Source organism: Anabrus simplex, chromosome 6, assembly GCF_040414725.1.
Source record: "Anabrus simplex isolate iqAnaSimp1 chromosome 6, ASM4041472v1, whole genome shotgun sequence".
Classification (NCBI taxonomy): Eukaryota; Metazoa; Arthropoda; class Insecta; order Orthoptera; family Tettigoniidae; genus Anabrus; species Anabrus simplex.
Window position 1 is genome coordinate 74,256,274 of NC_090270.1, and position 24,386 is coordinate 74,280,659.

The following is a 24,386-nucleotide window of genomic DNA, read 5'->3' on the forward strand; positions in this document are numbered from 1 at the left end:
ATTATTATTATCATTATTATTATTATTATTATTATTTGTTTTCGGGAAACCATTAAGGGGCTGAAAAGAATTGAAAAAGCAGGTGAATTTTTAAAATTAGTACCGGTATATCTACAGTGTATGTCAAAAACCTTACATGTTCCAAACATGGAACTTAGTACTTGGAATGTCCTTTAAAAATAAAGATTTCTTTTTTTTACTTGAGAGAAGACGTTCTCACGTGTACAGTTCTATGTCGCATGGTCACCTCAGCCCCAAAAGGCAATATCACAGATTTGGTATACAAAGAGTTTCTGGGGTAAAAGAAACTCAATTTTTCAGTGAAGTTTTATACTCCAGGGATTTTCAGATAATGTCTTAGTACAGTACCGAGGAACGATTACATTTATCAAATTACGAAATCCACGCGAGAAGCCTCGGGTAACTGCTAGTGTGTTCATAAAGTTCACCGCAGATCATACAGCACACAAAATTAACGTCTTTCCCATCACCGTCAACTGCAGGCTTGAATACCAACCTAACACGACTTAAGTTTAGGATCCGGTTCAGAAGTCTTGTATTGTGCGGTTTTTAGTTTGGTTTGTTGCTTCTTTTTACTTCACGATTTTTGCCACGATTTCTTTTCTTTTGGAACTACAGTCCACATTCGTTTCCGATAACAGGATAGACGGAGAAGTCAAACTGAAAACCACAGCAAATTTCATCGGCTCCACTCGACCAGCACCACCACGACTACCACCATCTCCCAGACCTGCATGGGCCAGCTTCTATATAGCCAGTCTCACAGCTCCGTGATGTGCCCAACTAACTCAACCTCCAGATACCATCAACTGCCAATATCCCCAGCTCCTACCCGTGAGTCTTTCCACCCTGTCTCCAAGCGACACCATACCAGCCCCTCAGACAACAGTGACCAGGAACCCAGAACTAAAATACCAGCGACCGAGCAGCTAATCAACATGAACAACACCCCCTCCCCCGCCCAATACCTCATCCAACCTAGATCCCCCCCCCCCTCTCCGGAGCCCGACGACCCATTTCCAACCCTGGTCCCTCCAAAAAAAAAACTCTGGAACCCACGCCTATCTGATTAAGGAACCATCCCCTGAATTCAAAAATCCTCAAAAAATCTTCCTAAAACTTCTAAAGTTCAATTTTCAACGAAGAAATTGCTAATATACGCCCCACTAACAATGGATTCATTCTGAAGCTCAGTGGGGAGGACGCCGCACGACGGCTCGTGGGCTCAGTGGGATCAGCCCAATTCGGCTCATCCGAACCCCTGAAACCCCTTTCCCCATCCACAATCAAAAACCCACCCCCACCACCCCGTCACAGCTTATTTAGTTGTGTAATCCGTGGAGTGGACCCCGACATCCCTGACGAGGTAATAGTTCAGGAGCTTAACGAGGAAGGCATCCCAGTACAGAAGGCATTTCGAATGAAGAATAACTCGGGGCCCACCTTCATGGTAAGAATCCTCCTCCCTACCTTCCAGGACGTGGACCGAGTACTGGCCCAAGGGGTATCTATTTTCAGACACCACCATCGGGTGGAACCCTCCCGAGCACCAGCCCCACCCCCAACCCATTAGATGTGAGCGGTGTCGATCGTATAACAACCACGACACAGCACACTGCACCTCCGTAAAACCAGTGTGCAGCCACTGCTCACAACAGCACTCCACCTTCCGATGCCACAACACCCAGCTCCCACCAAAATGTAACCTGTGGCGAATCCCACCCCACATACTCCCTCAAATGCAAAGCCCGTCCACAACAACCACCTGAAAACCGTCCTGAATTAGTAGCCCCATTCCGAACCATAGACTCCCTCACCCAACCAACCCAACCCCCCCCCCCCCAACCCTTGAGGACATAATCCGATTCGTAACCATGTCCCTCATCAACATACACCCATACCACCGACCACTTGTCCTAGCTCAACTCCAGACAGCGGCCAACCGAACACTAAACGCCCACTTCCAAACTACCCACTTCGGACTGAACACCCACTTCCACTCCATCCGTCTCGAAGCACTAGTATAAACATAGCCCACAACCCCGAGCCTCGACTCCTACGACCTAGAACAACCTTAACGATCTTTCCACCGTACCCTAGATAACACCCCCCCCCCTCAACCAACCAACTCCTAGGCTGAAACCCCTCTCCACCACCCCCACTCCACCTTAACACCACACCACCGATCCCGGCCCCCCACCCGATGGCGGTAACCCATAGGAAAAATAAGCTGTGACACCGAACCCATCATCCGAACTCCCATAACCCCATAGAAATCCTCAATCCCCAACCCTCCAATAAAAGCCCAACGAGCCCCCGTCGAACTCCTCTCCACCAAGCAACAGATGTAAATAAAATAAATATAGTAATATATGTATCATATGTTTCAGAAGAAGTATACCTTCAACAAACAAGACAAGAATGTACTATCTGTAAATAATCAGCCTCATAAAAATAAATGAATACTGTAATGTAACACATTGTAAATAGTACAGCTGACACAACCAAAAACTTTATATTGTAAATATGGCAAATACAGTTAACACTAAATACTGTAAAATGTTGTAAAAACTAGTAAACACCTACTGTAAATATCCTAATAGCCCCCCAATAAACTGAAAAAAAGAAAAACCGGGGGCAAGGGATATATTTCCAAAAACAAATCGTAAAAGCCCCATATTGTAATCAAATAATACCAAATTCTCAAATCAACAACAACTCAGCAAGAATCAAGTTTAACAATGTAAAAACAAATTGTAAAAACAGAAAATTTGTAAATTGTAACTATTCTGTATGAACTGAAAAAAACAAACACTTAGCCAAGAGGTCGAAACCCCCTCCCAACTCCTTCACAGAACCAAAGCACCCGCTCTCAAAACCCCATCAATCCTCTAAACCCGCCAATATCCTGGCCAGAGAGAAAGCGTTATCTTCTAGGTGGCCTGCCCCTCCCCTGCAGGGAGGGGAATAAAAACGTTCCCCTAGTCCTATTATGCTGCACAGTACTATCAGTTCGTCCTATGTTTACCGTTACTTCCGTGTCTTTTGTACATAGTATCATTGTAATCCGTATCCGTATATCGGTGACAGTCAGAATTTGTCTTTGTGCGATGATTCGTTACAAATGCCTTCATCAGAATAAACGAATTGTCTACTAAAATGTGTTGCTTGGGGCGTATAAATACAAAAAAACAAAAACTACTGGACTGACTGACCTGAAATTTGGTCAGGATATAACTTGGTAACCTTAGTGTCCGACTCATTGGCTAAATGGTCAGCGTTGAGGCCTTCCGTTCACAGGGTCCCGGGTTCGATTCCCGGCCAGGTCAGGTTTTTAATCGCGTTCATATTGAAACCACACACTATACTACCAACCACCACAGAAATACGTAATAGTGATTACATCCCTCAATATAGTTTTGCATCAGGAAGGGCACCCGGCCGTAAAACATGGCCAAATCCCCATTTGCTACACAGTTCGCACCCGTGACCCCACAGATGTGGCAAAAGCGGTAGTAGAAGAAGATAGCTTGATAACCCGAGTCATGGAAGGGGTACTTTTGACTTTGATATATTTCACGCAATCGGATAGTTAGCATTATTGCATAATAAATTTATGTGTGTACACGATTGATGAGATATTAATCCTTTCTTACTTAAATTCGTCTCCCGAGGAGAGGATTCAAACCCCGCAACATTGAGGACAGAAGAAGAACCTCGCCTGCCGCGCAACACAACTGTGTTCGCCGCCCAAAAACACAACTGTGTTCGCCGCCCAAAGCTTTACGTTGTAAGAATAATATTACCGTATTCATAATATTACGTCAAACGTACGGTTGTTACAAGATGCACAAGCAGTACTGCCTTGGGAGCAATTACTTCCGTTAATACGCGGGCAATATTACGGATACATGCTTTGTCCTTTTCATAGCATATACTGTATCATAACCTAAGCCTTTTAATTTTATAAGCAGTCTTTATTCCCCACAAGGTATACACTGCAGAAAATGGAAATTGCAACACCCAGAAGGAGTGGTGCTACATTGCTGCAATTCAACATGCAAGACGAGTGTTCGGTTGCGATTCGATGGTTACACTTTCAGGTCCCACTGACAGCAAGTTTGGACAACAATCAATACAGGATGTGCCCACCACGAGCTGCAATACATTTATGAATTCGTCGAGGCATGGAGTCAATAAGGCCCTGGAACGCTTCCTTAGGAATTGTGGCCCATGCTTGCTGCACTGCACGGGTCAGTTCCCGAGTTGTGGGTGTCTGAGGACGGTTGGCCAGTTGTCGACCCATCATGTCCCACACATGCTCAATAGGACTGAGGTCCGGGGATCTGGCGGGCCATTCTAAGGTTGTGATGTCGTGGAGAGCTTCTCTGGAGATGCGTGCAGTGTGAACCCGGGCATTGTCCTGCTGAAACATCCCATTAGCAATGTTCGCCATCATAGGGACAACCACTGCACTGAGAACCTATCACCGTACTATCGAGCAGTCATATTGCCCTCAACAAGCACTAATTGTGATTTCACATTAAAACCAATAGCTTCCCCGATCATAATGCTTGGTGTTGGCCCTGTATGCCTCTCGACAATAAGATCTGGGCGGCCCCTCCCCCCAGTACGTCGGCACACACGATTCCGGCGATCACTGCGGGCAAGACAGAAGCGCGATTCGTCACTAAAGACGACCCTGTGCCATTCGTCGACCCACGTCGATCTTTCTCGACACCAGGCCAGCTTTACACGTCGCTGTTGTGAGGTCAATGGAACACCTGCAGGGACACGGGCTCGTAAGCCAGCTGCACGCAGGCGATTACCAACTGTTTGTTGTGTAACGTGGGGTGCCACAGCTGCTCGAATTTGCGCTGCTGTTGCATGGGGTTCCATCCGGGCCATCCGAATGATGCGGCGATCCTCTCACAGTTGTCTGTCGCACTGGGCCTGTGCCAGGTCTACGAACGTGGGTACTTTCATTTGACCACTGCTGCCATACACGTTGTACCGTAGATGCCTGTCGGCCAACACGTGCAGCGACAGTCCTTAGCGATAATCCAGCCTCACACAGCCCAATTATCCGAGCCCTCTCAAACGGCGACAGTTGTTGTTAGCGTGCTCTTCTCTGTCGTAGAGGCATGTTTGACGGGGAACACTTCACTGCACAGACTGCAAAGTCAACTACGCTACACCAGAGTCCGTATACAGGAGTTGATTCCTCCGCGACCAATCACGTGGGTAGACCTGTAGCAACAATCCAATGGGTCTGAAACTTTGATCGTTTACATACCTACATGGCATCTTTCCATATCTTGAAAATCAACACAAACGACCAACGCCTTCATGGTGTTGCAATTTCCATTTTCTTAAGTGTACATCAATGACTGACAGCTCGCACCTTCGTTATCAATATCATACACGCGCCTGCACGAGCGGTGCTTCACTTCATATCTGCGTGTTCGCACTGTAGCCCGAGTCAGACTCCGAATTCGGCTACGTGACTGCTCGAGCTTGCTTCGAACAGGCTCGAACCTCGGCGCGTATCGGGTCGGTTCGATCCCGCTCGAACATGGGTATCGTTTGCCCATCACTAAACCAAGACAAACTACATTACCTTTATAATATAATTGTAGTTGGTTTTTACTAAACTAAAACTAGCTATGACAGACGACTATGCTTCCACTTACTTGTGCCAATCTGCTCCTCTCATCTTTCCACTAGACCTTATAAGAGAACTACCGATATTGCACCCTTAAGGCGATAACGGGTACAATATGTTCATGTCGAAACAGTCGGTGACATTTCGAAAGAAATGGTGAGGGGACCATAAGAAAGCAATGTACTAAACTGCCATTTCGAGCTGCAAGGTCCTGAAATCGACACTGAAAAGTCTAGTAAGATTGCACGCATTAACATATAGCTGGACGTTAACAGCCTGGTGAGTGGTGACCAACTGGAGCTTTCTCTACAGTAGAGGTTATTGGGGTGGGGTAAGGGGGGTAGTTCCCCCCCACTTTGGAGAAAATAGCATATTTATTGCATTTTAGCCACCTGAAAATATGCATTATTTATTTTAAAAAGCAATTTGTACAAGCCCTGTTATCTTATCAGCTCTTTCCTTTATTTTCTTAAATTATTACCAAAATTATTAGCAGAAATACGCACAAAATATCGTTCGCCGCGGCTAACTGATTTGTAAAGCGCCACAGCAAGTAGTGGAGAATTTGCATGTGCTGTGAGGAAGGGTAGAAGGGATACATTTTTTCCCGCCAAGATCATGGACACTGAGGTACAATTCACCCGCTTGTCGCGCGCATTCGTCAGTCTGGCAGCAAATGCAGTAGAGACAATACGCGACACTGAGCGAGATATTGAGGGACAGCTATTGGAGCTCTCTCTAGCGAGTAGACCTGAGAACTACTGATTGTCATAAGAGCACGTGTATTTGTGTGTGAAGTTCTTGGTGTTATTTATAAGTTTTCAGTGAGTTGACATAATTAAATAGTAGCGTGTGTCATTCCTTGATATCTCCTCGCAACATGAGGGGAAAGGTATGTGCTGTGTTCGGCTGCAGTAACTATGAAGTAGAGAAGAATGCGCTGTCTTTCTTTCGCTACCCTCGTGACAAGAAAATTTAAGTAATATTGTGTTTGCATATATATTCTTCCAGTGACAAAGATATTTTTATAGTACTTCATAATCTTCTAACCTGCTCGACCCATATTTTAACTGGCTTAAAATATAATACATATTTTATTGTATAGTGCAGCAGTTAACCTTCAATACCGACGTGTTGTAGGTGTGATCTGTGGGTTCTGAAATGTCACAGAAGTGATTTGGATAAGGTGTACGAGAAAGAAGGGACGTTACACTTATATAAGAATTATAAGATCTGTTCAGATCATTTCCAGGCCAGCGACTTTAAAAATCCTCGACTATACACCCAAGGGTCTGTTACATTTTTACTCTAATTGTACGTAAATATTCCTCAAAGCATCACTATCGACAACATTTTCATACTTTTCTTTCTTTTATTCCTCTTCTCAGATTAAAGCCGGGATTTTATAGATGTTCTTTCTGTTAGCAGGCTTCATGTTAAGAGGAAAATTGCCCAGCTTTTAAATGTTAATTCATTGCATCATGTGTGCAAGGAATGTGCCGATATTTTTATTGACAAGTGTCTTCATGTGATGATACAATGTTTCTTAAATGAGAAAAAAGGCAAATCTAACCGTAAAAGTTCAGGCAGGAATGCTAAAGCAAAAAAAGTAATCCATAAATGAAAGATCAACCCATTTCACAGCAGTCCATTTCACATCTTGTTTATATGTCTAATTTCAGTCTTTAAATATGTGATAGTACATATATCACACCCTCGCACTGTATGTAGAAGTTAGAGATATCATTGTCAGTATTCGATTTATTATTATTATTATTATTATTATTATTATTATTATTATTATTATTATTATCAGTAATTCATTTGTATATTTTGTCATTAATCTTTGTAAGCTGGAAGGTAACCATATATGTAGTATGAGTAATTTGTTTTGCATGAGTCGGAAAACATTGCTATCTTTGACTCTGGTAATTCGTATGACTCATTCGGACATCCCATTGTCTGATGAGGTGTTTATGTTATTGTACTAGGAAAGTTCTATGAGTCATGTATATATCCCAGCCTGATGAGATGAGCTTGTTGTTGTACTAGGGAAGTTCGATGACTCATGTAATAAACCCGAGCGTTTGTTTATGTCTTGGGACCAAGTATGAGTTCAGGGCATGGTCTTCATTAGAGGATCACTCATGATTGGCTGGCAAGGACCAATCCAGACGTATAATCTGAGATGAAGGGGAATGCTTAGGTCTTTATATAGTTTGACATCACTACGGAAGAGAACCACTCGGTACGGACAAGAAGGACAACTGACACACTGTACGAGAAGGAAGTAGTGCTGATACACGGTACTGGAGTGACAGGGCTGCAATGCACTGGACTTAAAACGTTCGTGGAGCGTAGTCTTGTTATGTTCGTGGAAAGTGGCTGATTGTGGAGTGTTTGCAAATTAAGTATTGTAGCACTTGTGGCGGCCTCGCATTATATGTTGGTGAAAGCTATCTCAGACTTTCCATAATTTATGTTCAGGATCGATAAGCGTGTGTTACTTAAATGTCTACATCTTTGCAACAAATGTTAAAGCCTGTGAACACAGTATTACGAGGTACAGTATCTGTGTGATGTTATAAGTACCGATTTTGAGAATCAGCAAGTCGTATTGATGCAGAGACAGTGGAGGGTATTTATTTACATATATGTACATTGTTCATCGGACTATCTACAAATGGTAGCTTAGTTCTAGCTTTCGTTTTCCAACGGTTTTCATTATTGTTGTTGTTGTCGTAAATATGGAGTCTTCCAGCAATGTGTTGTGTGTTGATGAGGTGCTCATGCACGGATTTGTTACGAATATAGTTAGCTATCTTAGAATCAGTGGAGTTATTGATGAACCTAGGTGCAGTTCCTGGCTATTTATTCGTTTTCAGGAGGTTAGACAAGGCCTGCAGCAGATGTACCAGTACGCAGCATTATGTACACGCCCTGGGATATAAAGTTTATCATGCTCTATCAAAATTCGAGGGATCCATTCTGGTGAACTCTGGCGCCCATACTACGGATATTTCGATTAAATATTTTATTAATTTATTTCAAGTATTTTATATAGCTTTTGAGTATTTATTTATTTATATATTTTTAGTCATGATATTTATTTATCAGTCATCAAAAAGTTACAAATAATAACCTTTTAAATAATTCTTCATTTATCCAGAATTGCTTTAGCAACTTCGAAGTTATCATCTCATTAATACTTTCTTTCTAGACGTTATTTATCCATTTTCGTATACGCATTTCCATTGATATTTGAATTTAGCGCGAGTTTTCAGGTCAAGTCACTAGGAGCGCCACCGTCGAATTGTCTCCCATTTTATCAAGGCTAAATCCGTAAGTGTCGCGTATTGTCTTTACTGTATTTGCTGGCAGTCTCTTTAGTGTGTTTGTTAGTGTGTAGTCAAGTACTAAATGATTTTTGATTGTATTATCACACCGTACTTCTATTTAATTGTTACACATGTGTAATATTGTTCCTTTGGTGAAAGTTTTATTGTATAGTATTGAATCAAAATCTCAACAACAAAAAGTATCATTACTGCACTTAAGTTTGTAGGCTGTTACCTCTCTGTCGAAATTCGCTCAGAGAGCATCAAAAACTTACCATTTTGCAGCAATTCAGTTATGACTAGCAATCAGTGCCTCAGAGTAGGGACTGAATAGCTCGAATGGTATAATGAACCCGAGTGTTATGTACCAGTAGTATCAGAAAATTCATAAACCAGAGGAGTGGCATGCTAAAGAAGAAAGTTATCTAACTCCCCATCTACTTCCCGCCAATATTCAGGCAGGTTGTTACACTCTGTACGACCGGGCGGGTTGGCCGTGTGGTTAGGGGCACGCAGCTGTGAGCTTGCATCCGGGAGATAGTAGATTCGAACCCCACTGTTGGCAGCCTGAAGATGGTACTCCGTGGATTCCCATTTTCACACCAGGCAAATGCTGGGACTATACCTTAAGGCCAAGGCCGCTTCCTTCCAACTCCTAGCCCTTTCCTATCCCATCGTCGCCATAAGATCTGTGTTGGTGCGACGTAAAGCAAATTTAAAAAACTCTGTACGCAGCAGTAATCCTATCTATCGGATATGAGCGGCAACAGAAGATACAGAACACATCACAACAAACAGTGGTCAATGTAACGTTATTGTTGATCAATTTTGAGTTTTCTATATTGTAGGCCTTCACATGTAGTTTTCTTTCGACACTATGACGTTTGGGCGTCCTATAAAATTATTTATATAGTGTAGACTGTAGTTCCTTATTCTCCGACTTTACATACCGGTTTTCATTAAATTCTATTTACCCATTTTCTCGTCACTCGGCGCTGATATGGACTTAGTAACAAAAACCCAAATTCATGAATATCTCTGCGATTATAGCCGGTACGGTAAAATTGAATAAGGCATAAATGATCAGAAATTTAATGCTTTATAGCTTTAGTTCTGTAAAATGTATCGATACGACTTCTAATAATATAAATATCTGAGACTTATATTTTAGGCCTTGCCCTAACTACCATTTCACTCTACGTGAATAAAATTATTTATAGCCTAGATTGTAGTGACTTATTCCCAGATTTTGCGTACTGGATTTCATTAAAATAAGACTAATAATAAATATTTGAGAATTAAATTTTGTGCCTTCCCCTAAACTACCATTTCTCTCGGCGTGAGTAAAATTATTTATGGCCTAGATTGTAGCGACTCATTCTCCGACTTTGCATACCGATTTTTATTAAACTATCTTCAGCCGTTTTCTCGTGATGCGTGTACATACACACATACAGACAGACGGACAGAAATTACGGAAAATTAAAAAGTGCATTTCCTTGTTATTGTGGACTCGACCGATACAGAAATACCATCCTTTCTAAACTCTGAACAATGTACAGACAAAACTCTTATTTTATATACAGGGTTATTCACCTAACATGTTACACGGAAGTAACTTCTAAACCATTAAAGATATCGGCATTCTATTTTCATATTCTTAAATGGTATCCAGGATCTCGTAAAATAACGTGCTACTTAGTCTCATGGGGCGATTAATACCCGAGATATTGATGCTAACTCCATATTTTTTAATGGAATGGCACACATTCATACACCTGGCCTAAAAGTTCAACTGCGTACAAGTTCATATATGTATGTATTTTAAAAATCGGACAATTACTTTTTGAGATATAAATAAGAACAGCATGCGCGGTTTTGCATGTCCCATCTGACTGCGTGAAGTCGGCAAGGACATACTGACGCGCAAGCAGTTTCCTGTGAGTGAGTTCAGCCACAGAACGGATACCAGGCATGTACTGTAAAAATAATGTGATGTGCCCTAGCATACACTGAGTGTGCAACGTTATTGTATGACTGGCAAACACGCAATGGTGAAGGGAGATTAAAGTTGTTCTGCTTTGTTTTGTGTCTTGTTTTGTTTCGACATCATGTGTAATAGGTTGCGCTCAGTTTAGTGTCTTTACCCAGGGATGGGAATGGGAAGGATTTGGAAAGAACGTCGGCCGTGGCCTATCCTAAAGGTACCTATCCGGCATTTGCCTGGTGTTAGACATGGGGCACCATGAAAATCACTTTCAGGTTGGGCGAGGCAGGACTCGAACCTACGTTCTCCCGAATGCACGCTAGTACAGCCGCGCTTGAGCTCCGCGGAGATTAATGCGTGTAAAATAAATTAATAAATAAATAACAGTGTTGCAGTCATCTCACCACGATCAGCTCTGAATATCCCACATAATAAGTCGAGCTGTTTGTCCCTTAATGTCTCACCTATCTCAACCATAATAATCCAGCATTGGTAACACTGCTCCTTCGTCTGAAATAACCCAGCACAAAACGAGATGCGCTTTGTACGAGAGACACTCAGGCAAACGGGGCTACATGACCACGCTGTCAAAGCCCGGATATGAAATAATAACAAACAGCCACTCTTCTCGCAGCCTGTCGAGTTTCGTAATCACGTGTAGCGGCTAGCATTCGTAGCTGTCACCGCGGTAATCCGGGTTCAATTCCCGGCTCTGATAAGCAATTTAATTCTGGTTGGAGTTCTGGAACGGGGTACAATCAGCCTCGTGAGGCAAAACGGGGAAGAGGTGGGTTCGCTACCCATCTCAGCTATTCTGGAAGTGTTTCTGTGGTTTCCCACCGCTACTCCAAGCAAATGCCGGGATGGTTGCTTACTTACGACAACGGCCGCCTCCGTCCCAATTCCTCACCGGAATTACAAATACGGTACAGTACTACAGACACCACAATAACACAGGTTATCACACACATTCTAACAGACATACAGTACACACACACACACACACACACACACACCCAAGCACATGGGGCTACAGCTACACCACCATGATGTCCAAGCCCCGGAAATGAAATAACAACTATCCCCTGTACCCCTTCTAGTGTTAATTACGTGCCTCTGGAGAGGAACCCCAATAATAAGATGCATTACTGGAAGTGCGACCGTATAAGCATTACTGTTCTGGAGTAAATTTAGTGTTTGAAAATATGGATTTTGTCATGCATTGCGACGATGGGATAAGAAAGGCCTATGAGTTGGAAGGAAACGGCCATGGCCTTAATTAAGGTACATCCCCAGCATTTGCCTGGTGTGAAAATAGGAAACCACGGAAAACCATCTTCAGGGCTGCCGACAGTGGGATAACTTTCGTTTAGTTCGTTTCAAGGCAAAGTACTTACTTCATTCCTTTCAAACACATCAACCCTACCTGTCCTCTCATGAGTTCGTCTGTCATACCCACTTTGCAAACCCATCACATGTGCACGAGGTGCTTACAAGCCTGGTGTCAATTGTGAGGCTGAACTCACTCCCAGGCAACTGCTTGCGCGTCAATACGTCCTTGCCCGACTTCACGCCATCAGGTGTGGCATGCAAAACCACGCATGCAGTTATTTATATCTCGAAAAGTAATTGTCCGATTTTGAAAATACTTGCATAACTTATTTGAACTTGTATGTAGTTGATCTTTTAGTCCAGCGGTATGAATTTGTGCCGTTCCATTTAAAAATATGGAGTTAATATCAATATCTCTGTTATTAATCCCTCCCATGAGACTAAGTAGCACGTTATTTTACAAGACCCTGGATAACATTTACGAACATGAAAAAAGAATGCCGATATCTTTAATCGTTTAGAAGTTATTTCCGTGTAACATGTTAGGTGAACAACCCTGTATATAGATTTATATACGCCTCCCTTCCCTTGCACCGCCGCTATAATCTATCCCCACAAACCCGGATATTTTTGTTTTCTGTACTTTTTTGCCTCCCCACGTTTAATGCCTAATCGCTACTACTGTTTCTGTACTAGGCAATTAACAAGTGTTCCATTGAGAGAGCAGTTACGAATCCGCCTCATGTTATTTCCGTGAAAAACGTTTCTCTTCTTCCCGTGAAAGAACTTCAAAAGAAAGGAAGATAGGTACACATGCGATCGAACTAACTGAAAATTATCTCGGAGTCTTGTCTGGAAACAGTAATAGCAAAAGTGATAGTGGAAGCAGTGACACCATCTGCATTATCTAAAAGAGAAAGGCGTCACGGATCCGAGTTTGAGGCCCGAGTCTGATTCCTGTTAATCCAGTGAAGCGACATTGTAGTCACCTTACAAATCTACCAGTTCAAGCTACACTTCCAGTACACAGAAGAAAGTGAAACATATTGTAGATCTAACGTACAGCAGGAAAGCTGTAGATTTATGGTTAAATAAAGGGGGTTGGGAGCGGCTTTCATTAACTACTGTTCGCAAAATTTGTCTTAGGCCTATGGTAACGTCACTGTGACAACTGACCATATGGAAGAACCAAGTAGAATCTTCGTCAGTAAGTTCCGTTGAACACAGGAAATTGATTTATAGAACATTATTTTCTCTCTTTGCAGAAGTAAGAAGGTTGAGGAGGAATGTTCGCAATGAAAACCTAGGACTGTGGGCCTTGGAGCTTTCAAAAGATATTTCAATGGGACAAAGTAATTTCAGTGCATCTATTGGTTGGTTGAGTCGCTTCAAGAAATACTGCAGAATCAAAAACAGAAGTCACGAAATTTACATCCCGTGCGTATCTGCAAGAAGACGTCAAAGGTAAGGTCGCAAAAAAAATTTGTGGAAGCGGCTACAGAGTGGCTTTTAGACTACTTCCCTTCTTCAATATACAATACAGATCAGATTGGTTCTGGGCACGAAATGAAAGCGAAAAGGACCATCGTTTGTTGGTGAGAAAGATACAAAAACAGTGGCTCAACCAGTTAGTGCACTTACCCATTCGTACACCGCTATGCCTACAGTTAGTATGGCCGGTACTCTTTTCCCGAAATTATTCATTGTACTACAGGAGGCAACTAGAACTTTCGGTTCGAGTGTTCCCAAAGAAATTTTTCATGCCTAAAATAGAATTGTAACAGCCACAAAATCAGGGGTAAATGGAGGAAAAAAGGGAATTAAGGTATTGTTTTCAAGAAGCCTTATTCCCATTCACGGAAGACAAGCGTTTGCTACTGTTAGATTCCTGGACTTCTTAGAGTGAGAAAAGCTGTCGTGAAGACATTCCTCCAGGCAACAGTATAGTAATTCCCCAGATTCCTCCCGTCACTGAAGAGAAAATACAGCCGTTGGATAACTGTCTTCCGCCAATGGAAGGCTTTGATCACCGTTTAAGACATTTTTCCGACTTGTAAAACCATTTAGCTTGATGTTTAGGCCCATTCGAGAAACAGCATACTGAAAATTCATTAGTTTTCAATTTTCTTCCCCACGGTGTGAAACAGGCCTTAGTAAGAATAAAAACCAACTTTACATCAGTTTCCCAATATTCTAAAAGCTGCTGCCTACCGGTGACAGTCTCCTCCTCATTAAAAGCAAAAATGACTCCTCGGAATCAGCTCTGCTATTTTTAAAACAGTAACATAACCCCTGCCTAACTGGCGATAGCTTTTCACGTCGTACTAACTAATTTTGAAGGTTTTCGGATATTCCGATGTGCCGGAATTTTGTCTTGCAGGTGTCCTTTTACGTGCCAGTAAATCTACCGACACGAGGCTGACGTATTTGAGCACCTTCAAATACCACCGAGCTGAGCCTTATTAACTACCATAAGGAAGTTACACTATTAGAATAGTCTTGAGATTAATGATTCACATAAAGATAGATTTGTTTATAGTTCAGTCTTGCGAGCTATCAAAATAATTTGTGGCACTAAAAGCTGTGAAGGTGATGAACTCACAAATGAGCAATGATGTTTCCGTTCGCTCAATGGCTGATATATGACAGTGATAAGAACAGAGGCCTCGTTGAAATAATTCGAAGACAGGTAGCAAGGGGACTTTACGGGAGATTGGGACTGTAATACAGTGGGTAGTTATGAACGAAAAAACCGGCGGAAAACGTGTGTTGGGGCATGATATTCCAACCGGCCGTCGCCTGGATTAAATGCATACGTTCTCTTTTTTCTTTTACAATTCTTTACGTCTCACCGACACAGTTAGGTATTATGGCAACGATGGGATAGGAAAGGTCTAGGAGTGGGAAGGAAGTGGCCGTGGCCTTAATTACGATACAGCCCATGCATTTGCCTGGTGTGAAAAATCACGGAAAACCATCTTCAGGGCTGCCACAAGGGGTTCGAACCCACTATCTCCCGGATGCAAGCTCATAGCTGCGCTCTCCTAAGCTCACGGCCAACTCGCCCGGTCATACATTCTCTGCCGCTAGGCAATGTCGTACGAGGAAACTTCTACATACGCGCGGAGCATTATCTCCGTCTCCATCATACACCCCACTTCCCCTCTCTCTTTTCTTTCCTCTGAAGCACGGCAGCGGGCTTGTGCACGACGAGTTCGTTTATTTGAATCACACGCCCGGTAGTAACGAAGTAATCTCATTTTCTCCGCCAATCCGATTGCGCCATCATTCTTGACGTAATACGAAGCGCATACCTGATTGCTTGCCGGTATAGTTCTGATACAGCCCGTATTTTGCTTTTAAATAAATTGTTAAAAATGAATACTGAATTTTCACGACCCCATTGTAATCGAAACCGACTTTCAACCTATCAGGTCGTGTTACGTACATTTAGTAGGTGTTGAAGAGATGTTAAGTACAGAATAAAAATGGCCAACCGGACACCAGTGGGATCCGGCTGGGCGCACTCACTCGAGTGAGTCGTCCGTATATAAGATAGCAAATGCGAACGATCAATATTTCTTTTGTATACAGTATAATATGATATAACACCCATTTAAATCAAATGTCCTATTGGTTGTTATGGATGAATTATGCCACACAATAATGAAATAATTTAACCTGGTAGTCTGGAAATAACTTTACACATTTCGACACTGGGCGTGACATTCGACGTTATTATTCATGCTTGTAGTGTACTCTGCTAACGTTGCTTTCAAACATCCTTAGTATGAACGTATTAGAAATGTGATTCCACAGACTTTGTAAGTACACAACTTGTTTGGTAGCGTACCCCCGTTACATTTAATTTGTAATGGGCATTTCATACTACTACTACTACTACTACTACTACTACTACTACTACTACTAAATATGATTACGAGAAATTATTAAATTACTATTTTTGTTCTCATCACTGCTTAACACAAGCAAAGGTTGTTCCTTTAGTACGGCTGTTTTTTTTTTAATTGGCCTTACGTCGCACCGACACAAATAGGTCTTACGGCGACGATGGGATAGGGAAGGTGTTAAAATAGGAAGCCACGGAAAACCATCTTCAAGGCTAGGTAAAACGATTGTATTCTGTTGAAATAGTATTATATAATGTCATAATCCCCGCACAAATTTTAATTTACTAACAATACATACAATTTGATTAGTTTCAAACAGAGAATCACATATTCTGATCAAATTATAGTCGTCTAGACCAGGGCCTCTCAAACGCCCAAAATCTCACGCGTGCAGAGCGAGGCGCAAGAGCTCCGTGCACTGTGCATCGGTGCCTGGGATCAACGCTTCGTCTCTGGGCTACTCGGCTATGCTCGGCTCTACTCGGCCCGGATTTGGAGCGCTACAGCGCAAGTGGGGGAGAGGGAGACAGGCGGAGCGAGCGAGACAGGCATGATGAAAGAGAGAGTTAGCGCTATTGCTCCAAATCGAGGAGTGGGGGGGTCTGCACTCTGGTCAACCAAGCCAAGTCGTCTTTTGCACCGTGCACAGTGCATGCACCACGCGCATGCACCCTGAGAGGCCCTGGTCTAGACGTATAACAAAATATTCTTAAATCATTGCATTTCCTGAAACCTACAGTCATAATACCTAACAAGATTAACTCAAAACGCATTGAATCTGGCGGCAACACCATCCTCAGGGCGACGTACCAGCCAATTGCACCGCAGCTCCCCGGAACTGCCTACCTGTTAGTATTCTAGTTACTGTACGCGCACTTTTTAGTGATAGATTTTTGTACTTGGTGAGGAGTAAGAAGGGAGCACTGCCGGTTCCGGTAATACTCCCAACTGAATGGAAATGAAATCTGAATTGAATCGATAATATGATCGATCGATATCAATTTTCTAAACCTTTATTGTCTTAACGCCAACAACTGTGTCACACACACAATATATAATACTATATAACATTTGCCAATGTGAAACGTGTTCCTAGTATGAATTCTATAGTTTGGCTTTGCTGTGTAAACAACAACAGCACGAGTACGTAAAGTGTACGCCAGATGTCGCACAGCGATGATAAGCGATTCTTAGTTTGTGTTTCATAGGTTGCCAATACGAATCTCGAAAGATAACCGAAGTCGACCGATTCAGCACTAGGGTATAAATCTATCGCTAAAAAGTGCGCAGATAGTACATTGAGTGATGACATCGTTTTATATAAAGTTAGCGTCAGGAAGAGCATCCGGCCATAAAACAGGGCCAAATCCACTTGTGCGCCACCGTTTGCACCCGCGACCCCACACGTGTGGAAAGAGCGGTAGAAGTTATTCGAAATCCAGCATTATGTTCCTTTTTCTTAAACACTAACAATCGGATAAATCAACTATCAAAACAGAAAACTAAGAGGTAGGAAGAAAATACATATGGTAGACTTTGTAAGATAATTGAATTCCGAGAGCTCTCGGCAAGCTCAATATTTTGTAGGTTGAACTGTTCAAGGAAGCGTATTCACTTTTAAGAGTAACAGATTCTCAAATTTTTTGACTTCCTCTACTTTTTAAAAACTGTTTATTATATCTTTATAATTAAAAAAGTAAGCCTCCGTGGCTCAGACGGCAGCGCGTCGGCCTCTCACCGCTGGATACCGTGGTTCAAATCCCGGTGACTCCATGTGAGATTTGTGCTGGACAAAGCGGAGGCGGGACAGGTTTTTCTCCGGGTACTCCGGTTTTCCCTGTCATCTTTCATTCCAGCAACACACTCCATTATCATTTCATAGCACTTATCACTCATTAATAAATCACCTTGGGAGTGGCGATCCCATTGTAAAAACAGCCTATATATGTTTCGTTCATTCCATCCCTGACCCGGTCAATGACTGGATAACAGGTTGTAGGTTTTCATTTTTCATTCAATTAAAAAAGTACTAACATCAACTGGAGCGTTCCAGAGATATGTACATGATACAAATAAGCCCACGAAATTTCTCTTCCTAATATTGGTATAGATTTAAAACATAAAATTAAATAAGATATACTTACATAATTTTTCGTATTTATCTCCCTTATCCGGTACCTTTTTCCTGTTCTCTCTCAATATTTGGCTCATTTTAACTTCGATGTCATCTAACGTACCCGAAAGTTCCTCCTTTTCTGGACCAGTTGCATTTACTGTGCATACGTTTTTTTCAAGATGTCTGTTAAATACTCGAATTTGACCTGAAATGAAAGGACACATTCTTAAGATCTTTATATGAAATTAAAAATCGAATGTAAGACAGCAGGAAAATCGAAACCGACGATATTAGATAACATTAGGATGTTTTATTTATCTTGGGAAAGTTAGGGCTGTATTCCCTTTCTTACATTTAACCAGTCTTAACCTCATACACTCATACTAATAACTAATTTTAAATTACGCAAATAACAACAATAAGATGAAGAAAAGAAAAATGTTAATAATGAAACTAATAGGATGAATAAAATCATCAAACCTAGTGATATTAAGATGATATAATTTCGTGTGGCTATTTCTAGCCGGGTGGGCGGCATCTTCCATGTGTAGGTAACTGCGTGTTATTGTGGTGGAGGATAGTGTTATGTGTGGTGTGTGAGTTGCAGGGATGTTGGGGACAGCACAAACACCCAGCCCCCGAGCCGCTGAAATTAACCAATGAAGGTTAAAATCCCCGACCCGGCCGGGAATCGAACCCGGGACCCTCTGAACCGAAGGCCAGTAACGCTGACCATTCAGCCAACGAGTCGGACGATATTAAGATTATATCATACTACACACATTGTACGTACGTAACATACATATGAACATAAAATTCAAGTCTATGCTAATGTTAGAGTACTAGATTTACTGCCTGAAACATCGTGTCAAAAATGTACACATTTAAAGAGATACCGGAATACCGCCTTCAATTTAGACTAGAAGTATAAAGAAGGAACATTAGGAAGGAGAGAAAGATAATTCTGAAATGAAGAAGTAGGAGTTATGAGATCACAGCTAGGGGAAGGTGGTGGTGGCGGTGGTGGTTGTGATTATTTCAAGAGGAATTACAAATAGGCAACATCCTCTATATAACACTAATCAGAGAAAAAATGGAAGGGATCCGACACTTCGAAAAAAATGAAGGTATCGGCCAAAGAAGGATAAGGGCCACGAAGGGCGTGAAAATGAAAGACTCCTTAGGCCTCGAGTGGCGTCGGGGTGGGAAAAGAACAAGAGTTGACCAAGGGAGCTCGGAGAGGATGGATGAGGTGGTGGTGGTGATTTTTGTTTTAAGACGAAGTACAACGAGGCGAGGAGCCTGGCCCAAGTAAGTAGAAGCTATGCCAGGACTATGCTAAGGGCCCCGTGGTCGCCAACCCACACTCCAAATTTCAGAGCCCTTGGGGCCCCCTTTCAGTCGCTTCTTACGACAAGCAGGGGATACCGTGGGTGTTATTCTACCGCCTCAACCCACTAGGTGGAGCTGGTAGTGGTGATAATTTTTTAAAAGGAAGTAAAACTGGTCAATCATCCCCTATCTAACACGAATCAAAGGGAAAAAAATGGAAGGGGTCAGACACTTTGAAAAATAAAGCTATCAGCCAAAGAAAGACAACGACCACGACGGGTAGTGAAAATGAAATACTCCCTTCACCTCGAATGTTCTGATATCGTCGAACTTAGAAAAGAACAAGAGTTGACCAAGGGAAGACAGGTAGGATAGATTAAACTGAGGAGCCTGGTACAAGTAAGTGGAAGCAATGCCAGGACTCAGCGAAGTGCCCCGTGGTCACCAACCCACGCTTTTCAAGTTAAGAGCCCAGGGCTCAGACGATTCATTCATGTATTTCTACCATCCCGACAAGCCCGCTTGGTGGCCGTAATCGTTAAGGCATGAAGTCTGTATGGTTTGGCACCGTGGTTAGCCGGTTCGAGTCCCGCTGGTCGAAAAAACTTTCACCAGCAGAATGTTGGCCGGCAGGGTAGGAGAGCTGGTGGTATACAATTTCTAATCACTAGATGGCGTGCCAAACGCCTGAATTGCCTTCTAAACATATCCGCAGTGTCCATAATGAGCGAGGGCGCATGCCTCTGTTTATGGTGATTCGTCCGTCGGATGGAAACGTTAAGCCTTGAGCAGACCCGGTGGTGCTATTCGACGGGATCGGGTTTCACTCTCCCCCTTCCTACTACCGTATACCACGTACTTAATTTCGTCTCTAACTCCTCTGACGAAGTTGGCGTCAGGAAGGGCATACTGTCGTGAGTAGTGCTGGTGGTGATGCTGGTTTTAAGAGGAAGTACAACTAGGCAACCATCCTCCATATAACGCTAACTAGAGAGAAAAAAATGGAAGTTACCCGACACTTCAAAAAATGAAGATATCGGCCGAAGGGCGTGAAAATTAAGGGAGGCTGGGACTGAGTTTTTGGTGAAAAAAGTAAAAATTATCGATTTTTCAATTTGTGCATATTATTGTACGCCGGACTCCTGCGGATCATTTGGCGCTGGTATTTTTCGGGTTCCTCCATTTTTAAAGTACTATCGTGATATTTAAATGTCCGGTTGAGTCCCCATCCACTAGCTTTTACTTACGAAAATGTGCTTTTTCATATATACATTTTCAGGTATTTAAAATGTTCCAGCTGAACCAATTTGGTTTCAAATTCCATGAGAATTTCATGGGTTGTTAACACCTGTATTATCTTGATATTAACAGAAGGAATTTTTTATAATGTTGATACTTTAAAAGATAGTAGCCTTCAAAGGGGTATTTTTTAGCATAATTTGAGAAAAACATAAACACATAAAACACATCTTCTCCTCACATTCATGGACTACATATGCAGACTCTCTCTGTTAAAATCCTTTCCATACATTGAAGTCCCTGTACACCAGTTTTCAATGTGATATTTGAAGTACCTGTTCAGCTGGAGCATTTTTTATGCTTATCGATTTAAAAAAAAATTAAATTGTAAGTGTTAATTTCTCAGAAAGTTATGTTGCTATTTTACTGAAAATTGGTATATGGCCTTATTTCACCATTAGGAGACCAAAAACCAAATTTCATTCAATTCTGTCAATAATTAATGTTTTTTTATAAATTCAGTCCTAACTTCCCTTTAAGACTCCCAGGCCTCCATACGTAATACAGTCGGGGTCGGAAAAGAATAAGAACTGACCAAGGGAGTTCGGATAAGATAGATGAAAGTTAAGAGCCTGGCACAAGTACTATTCGCGACTGTACCTTAATAAGGCCATGGCCGCTTCCTTCCCATTCCTAGGCCTTTCCTGTCCTATCGTCGCCGTAAGACAAGTACTATTTAGTGACAGCTGGACACCCTAGTGCTGAATCGGTCAACCTCGTTACCTTCGAGATTCGTATTGGCAACATTTGAAACACTAAGTATGAATCGCTTATGCATCGCTGTGCGACATCTGACGTACACTTTACGTACTAATACTGTTGTTCACACAGCAAGGGGGTGGTGGTGGTGATTATTTATTTATTTATTTATTTATTTATTTATTTATTTATTTATTTATTTATATATATATATTTGCTATTTGCTTTACGTCGCACCGACACAGGTCTTACGGCGACGATAGGACAGGAAAGGCCTAGGAATGGGAAGGAAGCGGCCATGACCTTAAGGTACAGCCCCATCATTTGCCTAGTGAGGCAGGAAAAACCTGGGGAGAACTACATCGGATGGCCCGCAGCAGAGTCCGCTGGCGAAAATTCATCGAAGCCCTACGCTTCTGAAGGAGCCGCAGGAAATAAGTAATAAGCCAGCATATGCCTGGTGTAAAAACGGAAAACCACGCAAAACCATCTTCAGGGCTGCCGACAGTGTGGTTCGAACCCACTATCTCCCGGATGAGACCCCACAGCTGCGCGCCCCTAACGCACGGCCAACTCGCTCGGTCTATTATTGTTTCAAGAGGAAGTACAACTGGGCAGCCATCCTCTATATAACACTAATCAGAGAGAAAAAAATGGATGGGGTCAGACAGATCGAAAAAATGAAGGTATCGGCCAAAGGAATACTAAGGGCCACGAAGAGCGTGAAAACGAAAGACTCCCTAGGCCTCCATACATAATACCGTTGGGGTCGGAAAAGAACAAGAGTTGACCAAGCGGTACCGGATAGGATAGATTAAAGTGAGGAGCCTGGCACAAATAAGTGGAAGCAATGCCAGAACTCAGCTAAGGGCCCCGTGCTCGCCAACCCACGCTTCAAAGTTCAGATTCCCTGGGGCCACTTTTAGTCACCTCTTACGACAGGCAGGGGATACCGTGCGTGTATTCATCTGCGTCCCCCACCCATAGGGGGTTGTGTGTTTGGTCCGCGAGAAGTATTATTTCCCTCAAGTCCCCCCTATCTGCCACCTGCGACGCGCCACGTGGGACCATCACCTCTCCCCCTGCTAAACCAGCGTAGTAGGTTCGTAGTATCTACGAATAAGCCGAAACATGTGCGAAGTTTCTGGGATATCGGGTTTTTATACTTGGCGCGTTTCCCTCATACCGTACGTAAAATCCGTGTTCCAAATAAGACAGCTTTAAGCATTCGGCAGCAGCCACAATTTCCTCCAGTCAGAATTTGAAATTAGCGACAATCTTTAGTAAAGAAAAGAAACTACTGAGTAGTACCACAATATGAACCGAATAACAATTTCAATAATTATCATCAAAATAGAGGAATTAATATGGGAAAGGAGGTCTAACAGCGTATTCTCTTGTCAGGTGGAGGTAACATTTAAGAACTACTGCCTTCATTAATTTAAAAATAATTTCCTTCTAGATGGGTGTGATGATCGTAACCCTGAACTTGAGAGGTAAATGCAATGAAATGGCGTATGGCTTTTAGTGCTGGAAGTGTCCGAGGACATGTTCGCTCGCCAGATACAGGTCTTTTGATTTGACGCCAGTAGGCAACCTGCGTGTCGTGATGAGGATGAAATGATGAAGACGACACATACACCCAGCCCCCGCCCCAGAGAAATTAACCAATGATGGTTAAAATTCCCGACCCTGCCGGGAATCGAACCCGGGGCCCCGGTGACCAGACACTTCAGAGGTATTTGAGGTGAACGGTATACACTACCAGTGGCGAAAGCACTGTCCAGTATGAATGTAAAATCCTTTCTTGCACGAGTCCGTGCCACTATTTACCAACTGCTGTTAATGAGAAACGTGAACTATACAAAACAAAGACTCCTAGTGGCGAAGGTATATTTTCTGGTTATAGAGTGGGGGTGGGGTGGGGGAGGTCACAGATCGATGTAAAGATAGTTTCGTCTGAGAGCCGAGTTCTTTCTTACAGAGTACAGTTGATCGCAACCGCGAATTCACTGCGTTAGCTTTGGTGCACCTTGATTCAATTTTAGTTTCAATGGACAGGTCATGTAATTCGCATACCTGAGTCACGTCTCCCAAAACAAATCATGTGTATTGTCAGTTAAATGTCAGACAGAGAAAACAAGGTGGGCAACAAAAACCGCTATAAAGACGTTCTGAACGCGAATCTAAAGAAATTTCAAATTGACCCAAAAATTGGGAGGTTGTGGCATCCACTCGTCCAGAATTGCGTCACCTCGTCCACCAAGGGCATCTACCCTTTCAACTACAGCAGGGGAAACTTCAAGCTGACAAACGCAATGCTAGGAACGAGCGTATGAATAGCAGAAATATCAACCCTCACGGGCCAGTAGCTACACAAGAAATCGTGTGCCAACATTGTGGAAGAGTCTGTGGTTTCATAATTGGATTATACAGCTATCAAAGAACTCATGTGATTTGAATTTTACCTTTGGAAGACAATCATACTTGTTAACGCGAGTGATGGTATAATAATAATAATAATAATAATAATAATAATAATAATAATAATAATAATAATAATAATAATCCACAACCTGTTTCCAGTCATTCGACTGGGTCAGGAATGGAATGAATTTAGCCCCCATCCAGCGGCAAGGATAGAAATTGTTCCGGCTGCCGAAGCCAGTCGCACTCCTCTGGGGCA

At 42.5% G+C, this 24,386-nt stretch overlaps 1 protein-coding gene across 1 annotated transcript in view; it reads right to left on the minus strand.

Annotated features, from left to right (window-relative positions):
* Positions 1-24,386, minus strand: part of LOC136875505 (UPF0764 protein C16orf89 homolog) — a 60,501-nt gene that overhangs the window by 33,886 nt on the left and 2,229 nt on the right. The window contains exon 2 of the mRNA XM_067149055.2: positions 18,399-18,575. Within this exon, the coding sequence (XP_067005156.2) occupies positions 18,399-18,575 (177 nt within the window). The remainder of the gene's footprint in view (positions 1-18,398; positions 18,576-24,386) is intronic.